At 36.8% G+C, this 20,598-nt stretch overlaps 1 protein-coding gene across 2 annotated transcripts in view; it reads right to left on the minus strand.

Annotated features, from left to right (window-relative positions):
* Positions 1-20,598, minus strand: part of DMD (dystrophin) — a 1,770,560-nt gene that overhangs the window by 724,264 nt on the left and 1,025,698 nt on the right. For both annotated transcript variants that reach the window (XM_030807549.1, XM_030807550.1), the window contains one exon: positions 6,432-6,533. In XM_030807549.1, coding sequence (XP_030663409.1) covers positions 6,432-6,533 — 102 coding nt within the window. The remainder of the gene's footprint in view (positions 1-6,431; positions 6,534-20,598) is intronic.

A 20,598-nucleotide genomic window follows, 5' to 3' on the forward strand; every position in this document is an offset into this window, starting at 1 on the left:
GAATATGTTAGTCTATTGGGAATTTTTAAAAAATCACATCTGGCTGGGTGCGGTGGCTCACGCCTGTAATCCCAGGAATTTGGGAGGCCGAGGCGGCCTGATTACCTGAGGTCGGGAGTTTGAGACCAGCTTGACCAACGTGGAGAAACCCCATCTCTAATAAAAATACAAAATTAGCTGGGCATGGTGGCGCATGCCTGTAATCCCAGCTACTTGGAAGGCTGAGGCAGGAGAATCGCTTGAACCCAGGAGGTGTAGGTTGCGGTGAGCTGAGATCGTGCCACTGTACTCCAGCCTGGGCAACAAGAGCGAAACTCCGTCTCAGAAACAAACAAACAACCAAAATCATATCTAAGAAAAATGAAAAAAAAAACAGTTTTCCTAATATTTTGTGAATGGGTATTGAAGTTTGGGATAAAAATTTCAGCTATAGCATTGAGAACGTGAAAAATAGCTCTGCTGGTAGCTGGCAGCTGGCAGCTAGCTAGGCCATGATGGTCCCAGCTGGATGTTAAAAAACACTCATAGAAATAAACTAGGCAGACACAAGGCCACCCCATGGCCCTGTTTGAAACAAGACAGAGACAAGGCCTTTCTGCTATCACAGAAATGACTAATATGAGGCATTGCTGCTCCTTTACCAACGACGTGTCTAGCCCTACTTTAATCTCATCTTCTAGATAAACACTAAGATACCTGATCACTACATTGACTCTGTTTCTTGAAAGCATCTAATCCAGAAATGACTTCTACTTTCTGAATTCCTCCTTAGAATCATGCAGCCAGCTGAACTCTGTAAGAAGCTTTTTCCAATGCCCTCTTACTGAGATGCCCACACTCTGTCTGAAGTGTTTTACGCTCTTGCTGCAATAAGGTAAATATTCTTAATTTTTTGATTACAGGTATGTTGCTAGTAATCTTGGCCCAGAGGGCTTTCAGAGTATTATGTGGGGATTCACACAATGCCATATTACAAATAACTTAGCAAGGTGATGAGCTCTACAATTCTAGAATATACATACGAAGGGTTTGAATGAAAATGTTTCATAAAATATAAATGTGCCAGGTATTTCTAAATGAGTGTGCTATTTTATAAAATGTAAGACTGCAAATATGGAAATGCTACTCAATTAAGAAATTGAATAGAATTAGACATTTGACAATCTCATCCATACTTCTAAATGTTTATGTTTACAAGTTGCCCAAAAATCTGTTATAAATTTTTTCTCTTCTCATTGGGAAAGTGAAGCTCTCCTCAAGTTTATGCATTGGGATTAGCATTTATTCAACCTCTTACACTCCAAGACTTTGTTTTCAGTTGTAAAGCAAACTTGTATTTATTTATTTATTTATGAGATGGAGTCTCACTCTGTCACCCAGGCTGGGGTGCAGTGGCGCGATCTCAGCTCACTGCAAGCTCTGCCTCCCGGGTTCATGCCATTCTCCCTCCTCAGCCTCCCGAGTAGCTGGGACTACAGATGCCTGCCACCAAGCCTGGCTAATTTTGTTTTTGTATTTTTAGTAGAGATGGGGTTTCACCATGTTAGCCAGGATGGTCTCGATCTCCTGACTTCATGATCCGCCCACCTTGGCCTCCCAAAGTGCTGGGATTACAGGCGTGAGCCACCGCGCCCAGTCGCAAACATGTAATTTAAAAAAACAAAATGTTGCTATGCATTTACTTATGAATTATTAAATACCTCCAACATTGTTATCTTCTTTCTAGAAGTCCTCTCCCAACTTATTCTGGTGTTATTGGCATGGAAATTGTGCTCAAGAAATGAGTCAGTCAAAATAGACTTATTCATTTGAGGGGATAATTTTTGTCTGTTATCTCTCTATTGATTTCTGTTGCTACAAGTGAAGTTACACCAGGTAAATGAGATTGTATGCATGGCAGATGATTTATGAAATCCAAGTATTGTTTTAATTGTAATTATATTTATTTCGGCAACATTTTGACCAACGAAATACCATTCGACCTGCTATAACGTGAATAAATCTTGAGATGCACATCTGTTGTGAGTAATATATTAAAGATTGTTAGGCAAAAAATAAACCCTAAGGAAGTTTTTAAAAATGTTAAGATGTTGATGTTGGCAGTAGAACAAACTCATTGGGAGAAAAAAAAAAACAGCTTAATCTAGTTAATTAACAACAAAACAGCTGGGAAAATGAAACATCCCTGGTTGTGACTGACTGTAATTGAAAATGACTAATGATGCTGTCATTTTGCAGCTCATATCTGAGGAAATGATGCCTGGAAGATTATAATTGCCCTCTTGACCATTTGTCTACAGCAATTATTTTGTGTTAAAGGTTGGGATGGAACCCTTTGGCCAAATACAGAAAATTCCTCACACCTTTTTCTGTTACATTGAAAAATAATTCAAGAGCAGTAAGTAAAATATATTATTAGGTTTATGTAAGTAACATTTTTTGATTATATAAAAAGTTAGCAAAGCAAACCAGCTGGCTTCATTTTATCACTTTAGAAAGTAACTAAGACATTTAAAATTCCATTAATGCTCTCAGTTCTAATACATGGCAGGTGATGTAAGCATTGAAAGTACATAAACACATTTTTAAAAGTTAACTGAAAGTGTAGTTTTCCAACTTAAGTTAAAAATGAGCATGAATACAAGAAAATGGCACCTAAATGCTTAAGTTCAAGACAGTTAAAAAAACAATTTTATAATAAAAATCAAATAAAAAATGGCTTATTTCTTTTGTAGTTTATATTGTTGTTACTGATAGCAGTTGTTTTTGCTGCTTTTAAACTGCTAAATGGGGTGCCATTGAGGACCTAGTTATTACTGTGTGGAAAAATGGAACACATTAAAAACTATTTCATCTATGGTATTAATGTAATGTACCAAAACTATAACTTTAGCAAAATTTTAAACAATTTATATAACTCATATAGTCAGTCTTCAATAATTTCTGTAGTTAAGATGAAGAAATAACATACAAATAAATAAAAGTATGTGTGTAGATGGGGGGAGAGAGAGTGAGAGGGAGAGAGGGAGAGAGGAGAGAGTGGAGAGAGAGGGAGAGAGAGAGAGGGAGAGAGAGGGAGAGAGAGAGAGAGAGAGTTGAAGTGCTAAACAAAGATGGAGAGGTATTTGATCATACGATCCTAAGATTTTTCCAGTTATTTTGCAGCAGAGATTAGTACTACCTATATGTCATTAGTAGTATTATTTCATAATACGTATTTGACCTTTTACAGGAAGTCCTCAAAGAAAATAAAGAAGTTGGTCAGATATTTTAAAAAAGAAACCAGAAATATACCGTCTTTGAAAACAAAAGAAATCTTAAAGAAGTTGATGAAGTGAAGGAAAGAAACTGAGCAGGGATGAACCCAGCTTCCAATCAGAACTCAGCTTGGGAGGTGAGCGTAGGAGCTGGACAGACAGGCTGTCTGATGCAGAATGCGGAGGTGCCAATAGATAAGTCAATTTCCTAAGAAACAGAATCATTCCCTGATGTGTCTTTAATTAGAATGTCTGTAAGCAGTGGACATACTAATTATCCATTTAAATACTAGATCTTGCATATACATCATGAGAGATTTTCATTTTCTTTCTAAAGAATATCATTTTCTTCATAATTCTTACAGTTTCCAAATGCACCTCCCCCAAAAAACAAAAACAGAAACACAATTCTGTGATGAAAATATGCTGCAGGCTACTCAGACTCATTTCTTCTTCTGTTAAGAGGTAACAAGACCCAGAGTGAAGAAGAGGCATTATAAATAGGACAAATTTTAAATTTTTATATATGGACTCAAAGTTGAAAAAGGCTTTGTTCACGTTCTATCAGAGCAATGGAGGGTCCTTCAGAAAAATCATCTCTAACCTTTAAAAATAAATTTTTGATCCATGCAGAGATTTAAACAGCCCTCACAGCTTTCTGCCTTGTATTGCTGGGTGTCATGTTCAAAACCGTGAGGTCATTTTTTGAGCCTCTAGGTGTTTCAGGCTACAGCAAACCCCAGCTAATCTTCAGATGTTTCCAAGGTCATGGTCCGTAGCAAAAGTTGTGCGTGAGTCAACTATTTTTTTAAACCCCGTAATTCTCAAATCAGTCTTGCATTTTTGCCCCTATCAACTTGATATAGATATCTATAGATATCTATATCTATAGATATAGATATATATATATTTTGAGGCGGAGTTTCGCTCGTGTCGCCCAGGCTGGAGTGCAATGGCGCGATCTCGGCTCACTGCAACTTCTGCCTCTCGGATTCAAGTGATTCTCCTGCCTCAGCCTTCCAAGTAGCTGGGATTACAGGCGCCTGCCACCACAGCTGGCTCATTTTCGTATTTTTAGTAGAGACAGGGTTTCACCATGTTGGCCGGGCAGGTCTCGAGCTCCTGACCTCAGGTGATCCGCCTGCCTCGGCCTCGCAAAGTGCTGGGATTATAGGCATGAGCTACCGTGCCCAGCCAACTTGATATGTTGATTTTTCTCCAAATCCAAGGGAGAAATGGGAAAACAGGAATAAATTTTCCCTTAAGTTCAGCTTCTCCCAATGTGTCAAATTGAGAGAAAATGGGGAAACGGGGAAGGAGAAAAAAAAAAAAAAAGGAAGGAAAAGAACAGTGCTGTCTGCTACAAAAATGGTTTCAAGGGTTGTGAAAGAGAAGGAAAGCAACAGCTCCTGGTTCTTTCTTTTTATTCCAGAAAAGTAATTCACCTTTTACATCACTAACGCATCAGCAGGAAGCAGATATGCTCAGGCATGGCAGATCCCAGTTCTGATCTCCAAGTGGCCCAGTAGTTGAATGTGTGGGTGGAGGTGCGATAAGTTAGCATCAAGTATTTGGATTGTTTTATACATAATGAAAGCAAAAATTTTCTCAGTGGCTTTGAATTAAGATCTCTCTCTCTCTTTTACAAAGGCACAAAAGTAAAAGCCAAATTACATGTACCTTTGTGATCTCTAACAATTAGTGACAAACCTTAATTCATAGTCATACACCATAAGGCATAAAGTCTTTGAGGATCAACAAAGAGTAGATAGAAACGTATGCAATTGTCCATTTGTGCATTGCATGGCTTGCTACAATGAAAGTCACCCTGTTAACTGCTCTGAGGGCTGGCTTTCTTCAGAACATCAACAGAAACTCTGAAATTTGCTGCTTTCAGGACTTTGCCTAGCTCTTCGAACTAAATACTGAGCACATTGTTAGCTTATGAAAAATGATTATACTGGGCTTGAACTGGATAGAAATTACTTTTCTAGATTTTTGCAGTGGTTGCAATATATTCCTGAATAAATGTATGTTGGTATCTACAGAGAAACCCGTGATTTTCAGTGTCTGGTGTTTGGACATTAAGCTAAGGTGCAAACTTCAATTTTACCTAAGGAAAAGTCTCTTGTAAGCTATAAGGAAAACAAACAATCTTCTAGAAATGAAGCTTGGGCCAAGCGCAAGGGAAACTAAGCAGCGACCTTAGAGACAGAATCTAAGTCACGGTAATGTTGTCGTTTGCAAGGACAAACTGGTTCTGTATAATGAGGTTATTGACCTGAACTGTTTTCAAGCAGTTTTAAACACGAGGACGAGGTTCATTGTATCCAAGCCTGCAACATTAACTGAGAAACCAAGAGTGATCAATAAACAGCCATGATTACAGGATCTCAGGAACCTTCATCATAATGGGAGCCACTATAATTTTATACCTGACCAAATTTAGGTAACTTACTGCTAACGTGTATTTAGTACTGGACTCTCATTTGCCAATGGAAGCCATTGATTAGCTATTTTTTGAAAACTAACCTGGCTTTCCATCTCCCTCCTTATGTAATAGCCTGTGAATAAATGTGACCTAGACTTCAACATGGATATGGAGAAGAAAAAAAAAAGTAGAAAGGTTTATCCCAGGCCAGCTTTTTGCCAAAGAAATAAGCAATTACATGACATTTCACTAAAAATTCTTGACCCAATAAAATACTGAAGCCTCAATGCCGATTTTACTCTTTTGTAAGAAAGAGCAACAAAGAAAGGTCACGGACCATATTGTGATTCTTTACAGCTGTTGGAGACAGACACTATGATGCAGTAGCTTGATTTGAATTAAACCAAACAATATGAAAAGCATCAAGGCTGGCAAGTAAAGCAATAAAGCCCCAAAGAATTTAATCTACCTTGAAGGTGGGACTACTTTTGTATTGATGGCAGCACACCAGGACAGAAATGAGTCCTTTAATGCAATGACTCCTTAATAGCCTTAAGATCACAATATATAAACAGGATATGCTGATCAAAAAGACAGCTTTGCCTCTGCTATTACAGTATGGCCAGTATTTCCTTACAAGTTATTTCATTGATTATAAATAGTCCACGTCAATGGCAAATGTACAACAGGGGAAGCATAACCCATTATGAGGTAATGGATATTGCTAGAGGTTGCTTCATTACCTTCACTGGATGAGTGGCTGGTTTTTCCTTGTACAAACGTTGCCCTTTAGACAAAATCTCTTCCACATCCGGTTGTTTAGCTTGAACTGCTATTTCAGTTTCCTGGGGAAAAGAACCCATATAGTGCAGATTAACTTCACAGTTAGCAATAAAATTACTAAATTTAAATATACCCTTGGAGACTCCACATGTATTGCAGATCAATTTCTGCCTGGTACATAAGGGCACAAAAATGTAGCTTTTGGTGCAGAGAAAAGAAACAGAGATGTGAAACACACTAAAGTTAAAAAAATTCATCCAATATCTTCTTGAATTATATAATACTCATATAGAAACACAGGCATTAACTACTTTTCAAAAAAGTAAAATGCAATAATGACAGTACAATTTATTAACATAATTTATATGAATAAACACTAGTTTTAGCTACAATAATCTCAATAATCCTAATGTTAATTTTACTTTATACACTTATTATTTTACAAAGTTCTGTGTAGAGTATTGGATATAAATTTTGTTTTGAAATAAATATCAAATAGTTATTTCTATATCACTGTCAAAATTATTTTCTTTCCAAAGGGTAAACACTTAAAGCACAGTATCAAAGCTTATTATTTATTAATGAGTCAAATAGGCCTTTTGAAGAACGATTAATTTTTTTTTATTATTTGCTTTTCTTCAGTCTGGAGAAGGCTGAAGCACGACAAAAAAAAATCCTTTACGTATCTGAATATAAGCATTTTGTTACTGTCTGCTGCCTAGCTCTCTTGATCAGACGACAAAAGAAATGTGCAGAAATTGAAGCTGAAGGAAGTGAAGTTAAATATTAAAGAAGACTTTTTGGATGGAACACTTGTTAAACACTGGGATACAGTATCAATTAATCAATGTCAGGCGTCAGTCAGGGCCTGGGCAATCTTCCCCAGAGAGCAGCTCCTGATTAACCCGTATGTCTCTTCCTCCCTCCCCTACCCGGGAGCCTCCCACACCGCTGTGTTTAAGTGTCTTCATGCCACTGTTTCCTTTGTATACTGTGTTTGTACCTGTTCCCTCTCAGTTCATTAGTAGGAAATCCCAAATTACTATAATCTCACACTGCCCAGTACGGTCTCTTGCAACTTACGGGTGCTCAGCACATGCTCTTGAGGTAGACTACTTTTTTCCAGTTCTTACTATAATAAACACCAGTGGCAAACGGGCACTTTGGTCAAAATTGTACATAACTAACCTCATGTGTTAACGGTTATGTATGCAAATTTCACTTCCTTTATAACAGGAGTTTAGCTACTTTACATGTAGAACTATTAATTGATGGTCTTACTGCCCCTTGCCAAGAAAACACATTGTTCCCTGAAAATGCAGCACCCAGAATGACTGTATGTCTTTGCTAGAGGTAGAAATAGCTCTGATCTCAGATCAGGAATAAGGACAATCTAGTTTTACTTACTGAATTCCAAATAGGTCCCCAGCCACTATAAATGCACCCTTGAATACCGCATTTGCAAAAAAACATTTTGGTGCAGTAAATGGTGATATGGTCTCAAAATACTTTAAGAGAAAATAAAATATATTATTCTAAGGAAGTAGAGAAAAGAGTATATCTTCAGCAAGGTAAAAATGATTTACGAAAAGGAAAAAAAGTAACTGAATTTTCAACCTATACATTTATCACTTATGTATACCATAAATTACCAAGCCAAATCCATGTACAATGTCTAAATTATACATTTGAAATTATATATGCATTACACATATAAACTGATGAGTTAACTTAAAGCACTGTCACCACCATTCATTTTGTATGTGTTTCTCTAAGACAAAGCACTATTTTCTATTTATTCACTGACAGCTGGGACTTTTCTTGTGATATTTATTGATATTGCTAATTACTGGTAATAGACAATGTTTTCTGATTAGCTTCATCATAGCTGTAGACTATATTATTGATGATAGCATAGTTACCATTTGTATAATGACTACTATTTGCCTTCCCCAGCCCTGATTCAAACAGATTGCCACTTTACAGATAAGAAGATGAAGCAAGGGTGGGTGGGATAGTAGTGATGGTAGTGACAATGATGTGAATAGCTTGCCCACAACCTCGTGGGATGTAGGAGAGTTAATATTCAAACACAGCTAGGTCTGAATCCAAAGTTTATGCTATTGACAGTAGTAACAGATACTTCTTCATATCTTACAACAACTTAATAACATATCTAAATGATTTGATCAAATTATGTTATTTCTAAGCATTAAGAAATTTTACTTTCACCAGCTGAATCTGTTCGATATTATCACATATGCTGAAAAACATGGCCTACCTCCCTGATAACAGAGAATCACTATGGGTCAGAGGGAGACACGCAACTTAATGCAACAGTAGTCATTCCCATTCATTGGAATTTTTGAAAAATGATAGCAAAGACCATTGTTCCCACTGCCAACCTACAGTCTTATTTAAACTGTTCCAACTCCTTTGCTTCCTCCTTCAAAACACATCCCAATTAGTCAAACTATGTGTATATGCATAGTTTTGACCATTCCTAAAGAATTATCCTCTACGAGAGTAAGACCCATAACTACCTTGTTCACTCATATCCCTGGAAGTGCCTAACACATAGTAGGTGCTAAACAAAAAATTGTTGAACGGGCAAATAAATACTGTTGCAACTTTGAGCCTATGGGAATTGAGTTAAGAGTGTGTATTACTAGAGACATTTGTTCACACAGACAGTCGAAAGGTTCATGGCATAGATTATTTTCTTTCTAAATAATCTGCTAGAGTTAAATACAGAGTCTACTCTTCTGCTTTTGGATTTCCTGTAATGATTTTTTTGCGAAATTTTACATCTTCACGTTATTGATTACAACTTCTCAGAAAACTCATTTCTATGATAAATTAAAATGGGATTATTTTATACTTAATTAATCCTTTCATTGACTTCCTTTAAACTAAAATTCCATTTATTCCAGATTTTTCTTCTTAGCTGAATTTGTATAATTTGATTTCCATCTAGCAAACCAAGAGAAAATCACAAATACAAATGTTTTAGCATTTATATGATTTAGCATGAATATTTTATATAACCAACATCTGAATGTGGGACCTCTAATCAGGCACTTCATTTATTTTTTTTTCCCCAGCCCACAACATTTTTTTTTTATTTTTTTTTTATTATTATACTTTAGGTTTTAGGGTACATGTGCACAATGTGCAGGTTTGTTACATATGTATCCATGTGCCATGTTGTTTTGCTTCACCCACTAACTCATCATTTAGCATTAGGTATATCTCCTAATGCTGTCCCTCCCCCCTCCCCCCACCCCACAACAGTACCCCGAGTGTGATGTTCCCCTTCCTGTGTCCATGAGTGCTCATTGTTCAATTCCCACCTATGAGTGAGAACATGCCGTGTTTGGTTTTTTGTCCTTGCGATAGTTTGCTGAGAATGATGGTTTCCAGCTTCATCCATGTCCCTACAAAGGACATGAACTCATCATTTTTTATGACTGCATAGTATTCCATGGTGTATATGTGCCACATTTGCTTAATCCAGTCTATCGTTGTTGGACATTTTGGTTGGTTCCAACTCTTTGCTATTGTGAATAGTGCCGCAATAAACATACGTGTGCATGTGTCTTTATAGCAGCATGATTTATAGTCCTTTGGGTATATACCCAGTAATGGGATGGCTGGATCAAATGGTATTTCTAGTTCTAGATCCCTGAGGAATCGCCACACTGACTTCCACAATGGTTGAACTAGTTTACAGTCCCACCAACAGTGTAAAAGTGTTCCTATTTCTCCACATCCTCTCCAGCACCTGTTGTTTCCTGACTTTTTAATGATGGCCATTCTAACTGGTGTGAGATGGTATCTCACTGTGGTTTTGATTTGCATTTCTCTGATGGCCAGTGATGATGAGCATTTCTTCATGTGTTTTTTGGCTGCATAAATGTCTTCTTTTGAGAAGTGTCTGTTCATGTCCTTCGCCCACTTTTTGATGGGGTTGTTTGTTTTTTACTTGTAAATTTGTTTGAGTTCATTGTAGATTCTGGAAATTAGCCCTTTGTCAGATGAGTAGGTTGCAAAAATTTCCTCCCATTCTGTAGGTTGCCTGTTCACTCTGATGGTAGTTTCTTTTGCTGTGCAGAAGCTCTTTAGTTTAATTAGATCCCATTTGTCAATTTTGGCTTTTGTTGCCATTGCTTTTGGTGTTTTAGACATGAAGTCCTTGCCCACGCCTATGTCCTGAATGGTAATGCCTAGGTTTTCTTGTAGGATTTTAATGGTTTTAGGTCTAACATGTAAGTCTTTAATCCATCTTGAATTAATTTTTGTATAAGGTGTAAGGAAGGGATCCAGTTTCAGCTTTCTACATATGGCTAGCCAGTTTTCCCAGCACCATTTATTAAATAGGGAATCCTTTCCCCATTTCTTGTTTTTGTCAGGTTTGTCAAAGATCAGATAGTTGTAGATATGCGGCATCATTTCTGAGGGCTCTGTTCTGTTCCATTGATCTATGTCTCTGTTGTGGTACCAGTACCATGCTGTTTTGGTTACTGTAGCCTTGTAGTATAGTTTGAAGTCAGGTAGCGTGATGCCTCCAGCTTTGTTCTTTTGGCTTAGGACTGACTTGGCGATGCGGGCTCTTTTTTGGTTCCATATGAACTTGAAAGTAGTTTTTTCCAATTCTGTGAAGAAAGTCATTGGTAGCTTGATGGGGATGGCATTGAATCTATAAATTACCTTGGGCAGTATGGCCATTTTCACGATATTGATTCTTCCAACCCATGAGCATGGAATATTCTTCCATTTGTTTGTATCCTCTTTTATTTCATTGAGCAGTGGTTTGTAGTTCTCCTTGAAGAGGTCCTTCACCTCCCTTGTAAGTTGGATTCCTAGGTATTTTATTCTCTTTGATGCAATTGTGAATGGGAGTTCACTCATGATTTGGCTCTCTGTCTGTGATTGGTGTACAAGAATGCTTGTGATTTTTGTACATTGATTTTGTATCCTGAGACTTTGCTGAAGTTACTAATCAGCTTAAGGAGATTTTGGGCTGAGACGATGGGGTTTTCTAGATATACAATCATGTCATCTGCAAACAGGGACAATTTGACTTCCTCTTTTCCTAATTGAATACCCTTTATTTCCTTCTCCTGCCTGATTGCTCTGGCCAGAACTTCCAGCACTATGTTGAATAGGAGTGGTGAGAGAGGGCTGAAGCATAGTAAACATTTATTAGTTTTGATTTGTAATTCCAGCAGAAGAGTAAACTTGGAAAGGCTAGAGGATCATATTTCCTATAAAAAACTAAAAACTTCTATGAGTATTAAAACCTGTGATGTCCTAGCATGGAAAAGCTCATCTTTCCTTTCAAACACTCCCATTTCACTTTTCTTTTTCACTCATCGAGCACAGGAAGTCAATATTCTCCTCAGATTCCCTTAAATTTAACGTGTCCCTCTGTCCCCCAATACGGATCATTTGTATTTGATACATTTGATCTAACTTTTGTTTTTCATAGTATTTACATGTTAAAACCTTTTGCACTGGACACCAAACTTCTTATATTATTCCAACCTTTAAAAAAGATTTATATTTCTACAAATAGGGTGCATATTCAAAAGATACCTGCTGCATCATCTATTCAATATATTTATCAAATGATTTGGAGGGCCCACCATAAGCTAGAGATTGGGATACAGCACCAGAGAATTTTCAATTTATAATATGAATATATGTATATGATATACATGTATATACATATATGTGTATTAGATATGATAAATACACATATCAACATATATGTATAATATGCACATATAGTACACATACACATATGTGTGAGTGGATATATAGACACATATGTGTATATGTACATGTGTACCTCATTTTACCGAGTTTTGCCTTATTGGCTCTGCAGATACTCCGTTTTTTTTTACAAACTGAAGATTTGTAGCAACCCTGCATCAAGTAAGTCTATCAGCAACATTTCCAACACCATGTGCTTACTTCATGTCTCTGTGTCACATTTTGATAATTCTCACAATATTTCCAGCTTTTTCGATATTTTTATAACTGTAATGGTGATGGGTAATCAGTAATCTTTGATGTTACTATTTTAATAGTTTTGGGGTGCCACAAACAGTGCCCATATAGGATGGCAAACTTACTCCATTAATGTATGTATTCTGAACTCTCCACTGACCAGTCATCCCCCTACTTCTCTTCCTTTCCTTAGGCCTCTCTATTCTGAGACACAACAATATTGAAATTATGCCAGTTAATAACCGTACTATGGCCTCTAAATGTTCAAGTGAAAACAAGAGTTGCATGTCTCTCACTTTAAATCAAAAGCTAGAAATGATGAAGCTTGGTGAGGAAGGCATGTCGAAAGCCAAGACAGGCTGGAAGCTAGGCCTCTTGTGCCCATTAGCTAAGTTGTGAATGCAAAGGAAAAATTCTTGAAGAAAATTAAAAGTGCTAGTCTAGTGAACATGCAAATGATAACAAAGCAGAACAGCCTTATTGTTAATATGCAGAATGTCTTAGTGGTCTGGACAGAAGATCAAAACAGCCACCACATTCTCTTAAGCCAAAGCCTAATCTAGAGCAAGGCTCAATTCTGTTCAGTTGTATGAATGCTGAGAGAGGTGACGAAATTGTAGAAGAAAAGTTGGAAGCCAGCAGAGGTTTGCTCATGAGGCTTTAGGACGAAGCCCTCTCCGTAACATAGAAGTGCAAGGTGGAGCAACAAGTGCTGATGGAGAAGCTGCAGCAAACTATCCAGAAGATCAAGCTAATATCTAAGATGATGAAGGTAGCTACACTAAACAGCAGATTTTCAGTATAGATGAAGCAGTCTTCTATTGGAAAAAGACGTCATCTAGGACTTTCATAGCTAGAGAGAAGTCAATGCCTGGCTTCGAAAGTTCAAAGGACAGGCTGACTCTCTTGTGAGGGGCCAATGCAATTGATGACTTTCAATTGAAGCCAATGCTCATTTACCATTCCAAAAATCCTAGGGCCCTTAAGATTACGCTAATAGACTCTGCCTATGCTCTATAAAAGGAACAACAAAGCCTGGATGATAGCACATCTCTTTACAGCATGGTTTACTGAATACTTTAGGCCCATTGGCCATACCTACCACACAGAAGAAAAAATCTCTTTCAGTATATTACTGCTTGTTGATAATGCACCTGGTCAGCCAAGAGGTCTGATGAAGATGTACCAAGAGATTAATTTTGTTTTTATGCCTGCTAACACAACATCCATTCTGCAGTCCTTGGATAAAGGAGTCATTTCAGCTCTCAAGTCTTATTTTCTAAAAAGTATATTTTGTAAGGCTATAGTTGCCCTAGGTAGTGATTCCTCTGATGGATCTGCGTAAACTGAAAATCTTCTGGAAAGGACTCACCATTCCAGATACCATTAAGAAAATTTGTGATTCATGGAAAGAGGTAAATATCAACATTACAAGGAGTTTGGAAGAAGTTTATCCCGACCCTCATGAATGACTATGAGGGTCCAAGACTTTAGTAGGGGGAGTCACTGGATGTGGAGAAAATTGCAAGAGAACTAGAATAAGAAGTGGAGCCTGAAGGTGTAACTGAATGGCCGTAATCTCATAATGAAACCTCAATGGATGAAGAGTTGCTACTTATAGATGAGCAAAACAAAGTGTTTCCATGAGACAGAATCTACTCCTGGTGAAGATGCTGCAGACAATGTTGAAATGACAACAAAGGGTTTAGAATATTCTGTAAACTTAGTTGGTAAAGCAGCAGCAGGGTATGAGAGGCTTGATCTCATTTTTGAAAGATCTACTGTGGGTAAAATGTTATCAAATAGCATCACATGCTACACAGAAATCTTTTGTGAAAAAAATCAATCAGTGTAGCAAACTTCATGGTTGTTTTATTCTAAGAAATTGGCATAGTTACTCCAGCCTTCAGCAGTTACTACTCTGATCAGTCAGCAGCTGTCTCCATCAAGGCAAGACCCTCCATCAGCAAAAAGATTAAGACTCATTGAAGGCTCAGATGATTGTTAGCAAGCTTTAGCAACAAAGTATTTTTTAAATAATTTCAACTATTATTTTAGATTTAAGGGGTGCATGTGCAGGTTTGTTACATTTATATATTTATTGGGTGATACTGAGGTTTGGAGTATGATGGATCCTGTCACTGAGATAGTGCACGCTGTATCTAATAGTTAGTTTTTCAACTCTTGCCCCTTCCTTATCTCTTCCCCTACTAGTTTCCAGTATGTACTGTTGCCATCTTTATGTCCATGAGTGCCCAATATTTAGGCCCACTTATAAGTGAGAACAAAGTGGTATTTGGTTTTCTGTTCCTACTAATTCACTTACGATAATGGCCTCCAGTTGCATGCATGTTGCTACAAAGGACATAATTTCATTCTTTTTTATGGTTGTGTAATATTTCATATTGTATGTGTACCACATTTTCTTCATCCAGTCCACCATTGATGGTCATCTAGGTTGATTCCTTGGCTTTTCTATCGTGAATAGTGCTGCAATGAACATACAAGTGCATGTGTCTTTTTGGTAGAATGATTTATTTTCTTTTGGATATATACTCAGTAATGGGATTGCTGGGTTGAATGATAGTGCATTTTAAGTTGAGAAATTTCCAAACTGCTTTCCACAGTGGCTGAACTAATTTACACTCCCACCAACAGCGTATAATGTTCCCTTTTCTCTGCAGCCTCACCAACATCTATTGTGTTTTGAGTTTTTGATAATAGGCATTCTGACTGGTGTGAGATGGTATCTCATTGCGGTTTTGATTTGCATTTCTCTGATGATGAGTGACGTGGAGCATTTTTTCATATCTGTTAGCCACCTGTTTGTCTTCTTTTGAGAAGTATCTATCTATTCATGTCTTTTGCCCACTTTTTACATGGGGTTATCTGTGTTTTGCTTGCTAACTTCCCTATAGATTACGGATATTAGATCTTGATCTGATGGATAGTTTGTGTATATTTTCTCTCATCTTGTGGGTTGTCTGTTTACTCTGTTGATAGTTTCTTTTGCTGTGTAGAAGCTCTTTAGTTTAATTAGATCCCACTTGTTAATTTTTGGTTTTGTTACATTTGCTTTTAAGGACTTAGTCATGAATTCTTTCTGAAGGCTGATGTCCAGAATAGTATTTCCTAGGTTTCCTTCTAGGATTCTTCTAGTTTGAGATTTTATTTTATTTTATTTTATTTAGGGACAGAGTCTCGCTCTGTTGTCGGGCTGGAGTGCAGTGGCGCAGCGCAATCTGGGCTCACTGCAACCTCCAACTCCCTGGTTTAAGCGGTTCTCCTGCCTCAGCCTCACAAGTAGCTACAGGGATGCGCTACCACGCCCAGCTAATTTTTTTGTATTTTTAGTAGAGACGGGGTTTCACCATGTTGGCCAGGATGGTCTCGATCTCCTGACCTCATGATCCGCCTGCTTCAGCCTCCCAAAGTGCTGGGATTACAGGCATGAGCCACCACACCCAGCTGAGATTTTATTTTTTTAAATCTTTAATCCAACTTGAGTTAATTTTTGTATATAGTGAAAGGTAGGAGTCCAGTTTCATTCCTCTGCATATGGTTAGCCAGCTATCGCAGCACCATTTATTGAGTAGGGAGTCCTTTCCCCATTTTTTTTTTTGTTTACTTTGTTAAAGATCAGATGGCTGTAGGTATGCGGCTTTATTTTTGGGTTCTCTATTCTGTTCTACTGGTCCGAGTTTCTGCTTTTTGTAAAAGCCCCATTCTGTTTGGGTAACTGTAGCCTTATAGTATAGTTTGAAGTTGGTTAATATCACGCTTTGTTCTTTTCACTTAGGACTGCTTTTACTCTTCAGACTCTTTTTTAGATTCATATGAATTTTAGGATAGTTTTTTATAATTCTGTGAAAAATGACATTGGTAGTTTGATAGGAATAGCATTGAATCTGTAGATTGCTTTAAGCAGTATGTCTATTTTAATGATATTGATTCTTCCTTTCCATTAACATGGAATGTTTTTCCAATTGTTTGTGTTATCTGTGGTTTCTTTCAGCAGTGTTTTGCAGTTATCCCTGTAGAGATCTTTCACTTCTTTGGTTAGATGTATTCCTAGATATTTTATTTTTTGTGGCTATTGTAAATAGGTTGCATTCTTGATTTGGCTCTCAGCTTGAACATTGCAATAACATATTTTTAAATTAAGGCATGTACATTAGTTTTTAGGCATACACTATTGCATACTTAATAGATTACAGTGTAGTATAAACATGACTTTTACATGTACCAGGAAACCAAAAAATTCATGTGACTCACTTTATTTTGGTGGTCTGGAACTGAACCTTCAGTGTCTCAGAGGTATGCCTGTATATGTGTATATATATATATATATATATGTAGATGTATATGTGTATATACATATGTATATGTATGCTATAAAGAAAGATTAAAAAGAGTAAGTACAGAGTGACAGTGGGCTCTATTTTAGGCATTGTGAGCACAGAAGACTGCTCCTCTCTTCAGGAAATGGAATGAAGTGAAGAAATGAGTCATGTCAACATACTGAAGGCTATTTCAGGCAGAGGGAAAAGCAAGTTCCATTGCCAAAAGGCGGTGAGGAGTTTTGCTTGTATAAGGATTTGAAGTAGTACAATGCTCTGTTAACATAAATATGTACAGAATCATTCAGGTGTTATAGAGGACAGAATAAAGTCTCTCTCTCTCTCTCTCCCTCCCTCCCTCTCTTTCTCTCAAGTTGATTGTATATACCAAGAACTGAGTACTTTGTAATATTTCTTGGATACCAACACTGATTTGACTCTTTTAAGATGATAACTCTAGCGGCAGATTGGAGGCAAGATTTTAAGGATAAGGGGCTGGTGGAAGAAACATAGGAAATGCCTTTAGAAGTCCAAGTACTTATTGAAGAAACAGGAGCAGCATGGATGTGCAGGAAGTATTATTCTTATGTTGTGGATACAGGTCTGGCAGGACTTGATGGGGAAAAAGAAAATTTTCAGAATCACCAAGATTTTATAACTTGGGAGAAACTGTCCAGGGGTACAGGGAAGATAGATGAGCTTGTATATGGAAGGAATAATGTTGTCAGGTTGGACACATGAGTCAAGATGCCTGTGATTAACACAGATGCAAATGTACAGAAAGTAACTGCAAAAAGAAGCGTAGTGTGCAGATTAGGGGTAAGGCTAAGAATACAGGTTTGGAGGTAAAAATAGTAGTTGGACAATATTGTCCCAGTGATACTTGTAGAGTGGCTGAAGAGGATAGAGCCAGAATTAGGTATTCGCCTCCACAGGATAAGAGAAGAAAGTTGAACCAGTAAAAGATAGAAAGAGCAGAAGAGATTGAAACAAGAACATGTAAAAACCCAAAAAAAGAAGTGAGGGGAGAATTATATGAAAAGGGGTGCCACCACGTTACATATCACAGATAAGCAAGGAAGTTCAAGAAATAATACAAATAATAATACTGAATATATCCTTCATTGGAGGTTAAATGAAATGAGGGTTTATATTCAATGTTCTCGGTTTACTTTGTAAATACTAGCTTGTGGTCCCCCAAATTTACTACATGTTTCCATTTTTAAAATTCAGCAAACAGATTTAGGTAACAACAGTAAACTCACTAGATATATCTTATAATGGGAGCAACGATAACAAGGTAAGTAAAACAAATGAAAGGGAACGTTTGCTCTGGAAAATCAAGGAATACACACACATACACACACACACACAGAGTCTTTAAGGATAGTTATTAATTATGGAAGAAACAAACCTAAAATTATAAGAGTATTAATTCATCATATACGATAAAAATTCTTAACATTTTAAAAAAGTCTTGCAACACTGTAACAAATTCAAAAGGCTGGATATTTCTTCCTTTAAAATTGCTTACAAGTACAATCCAGTGTAAATTCTATACCTTTAGAAAATGAACAGAAATAGTCAAAAATTTCATCTGTGTTTCTTGTGTGCAGCCAAATGACTAGCATCCTTCTCTATCCACCCCATATTCTTCAATCACCCATAAATAGTTCCAAAAACCATGAAGAATAGATACCACTGTTCAGAAGGCACTGGCAGATAGATAGGATCAGGCATCTGCTTTGACAACTACAAGGAATTTCCTTAAGATATCCACATACAAATTTTAATTAATAAAATTGTTATTGGCGAATAAACAGAAATGGCAACAAGGCTGGCATTTGAGTAGTCCAAGTATTACTTAGAGCTCCAAAGTACTAAGCAGGGGCTTGCTAGAAGATGGACTGAAGAGCAGGTGGCATGCCAAATGAAATGCCCATATTTTTCACTTGCAGGAAGTAGAATATTCCCTGTTCAAGTCACCAAAATAGCCCTAGATTTAGTCCTCTGGTGAATGAACATTGCATAGTCACATCATTTCCTTCTGTTGAAATGTTTCCTATTACCATGTCCTTCTATCATCACTATTGTCATTTTTTCATCCTTCAATGACATAACACAGATTTTAAGTACCCAGATGAGATTTATTCTCAGTTCTATAGAAATAGAGCAATGGGTGAAGGAATTCATTTCAGCTCTAAATTCTTTGTGGTTACTTTTCCTTGGCACATTTTTGGAGAACTGGACGTCTAATTAAATGCACCGTTGATAGATCACCTTAGAAAGACCATTTTGAAGATAAATTTCTACAATTTACCTCACTACATTTATTTGCAGGTTGAATTTATTAGTTCAAAGATAGGTCAGTTATTAAGGGCAAGATATTATTGCTTGAAGGGTCAACTGTAGTAAATCCAATTAACTTCACTGAAAATATTCTTTAGTATATATTTTCTTAAGTGAGTATAAGGAAAATAAAATGTAAGAAACTGACAATTATGCTAAACATGAAAGAATATGTGAAATAAATTTTAAAATTTGTTATTTCTCCATGCAAATAAAATGTGACATAGAAAAGCTAAAAAACAAAGCAAGAAACAACTCCAAAGAAACCACATGAGATGGAAAGATCAGAAAATGCTACTAAAATTATTAGCTGTCCTGAAAATGGCAACTAACTGCTATAGTGATATTAACTGCTATGATAATATTAACAAGCTACAGTTGCTAAAACATTTATTATATGTCAAACACTGTGCTTTTCATACACACATATACTCCTACAAATAAAGTTTTCTCTAATTTCACAGATGCTGCAATTGAGAGAGATTAGGTCAATTGTCCAAGACCATGTGGCTTGCAAATGGCAGAGGTGAGATTATATCCAGGAAGTAGGTGTCACCAAATCTCTCCTTCTTTCTGAATCTGTTGTGGATACTGTGTGTGTGTGTGTGTGTGTGTGTGTGTGCGCGCGCGCGCATGCATGTATGCACATGTGCATATATGCTTATTATTTCTTTCCAAAATTGACATGTTTCTTAATATTATGTTAATTATTTCTCCTCCTCTTGAACTCAAATACACTCTACAATATTCTTCCAGAATATAAATGAGAGAAAATCCTGTCTCTTTTCACAGAAAATGAAATAAATTTTTACATAGCCTTGTAATAGCTCTGAGGGTTTCTCTTAGTGGGTGTATGATTGCCAAACCTCTGATATCTAGGTCAGAGAATTGGTTTGAATAAACCTTTTATCTCACAAATGGCCTCACATCTTTATATGATTTCAGATAAGGTGAAGAAGGCCACCACTAAAATGGAAACATAGCTAATTATAGTGGCCGGCTTTTGTAAGGAGAAAGTGTTCAACTTCAAGGAACATTCAGACAAGAAAGTCGTCATGGGATTTCCACCAAAAAGTCTCATTTCTAATAATAGAACATTTCCATTAAGGTTTTTTTTTTCCTCCATGCCTTATTCTTAATGTCCCCTCCAATGCAAGATTGTGCACCAGGTGTTAAGATCCTTATGAAACGAGGAGAGTTTTATTTTCTTCATAGTATTGATAGTTCACTACAATGTCACGTAGAATTTTTAAGAAAATAACTTGTATTAATTAGGTAATAGGGAGTAATGGTTCACTAACAGTAGGAGAATATCATGGTCTCTTTTGAAATTCAGCCCTGATAGGTTTTTGAAATGGAGTAACTCTAAGCACCTTTAGTTTTATTTATTTCTTATTAAATGGCATTACTAATAATGGGCAGT

This window comes from Nomascus leucogenys, chromosome X (assembly GCF_006542625.1).
Source record: "Nomascus leucogenys isolate Asia chromosome X, Asia_NLE_v1, whole genome shotgun sequence".
Classification (NCBI taxonomy): domain Eukaryota; kingdom Metazoa; phylum Chordata; class Mammalia; order Primates; family Hylobatidae; genus Nomascus; species Nomascus leucogenys.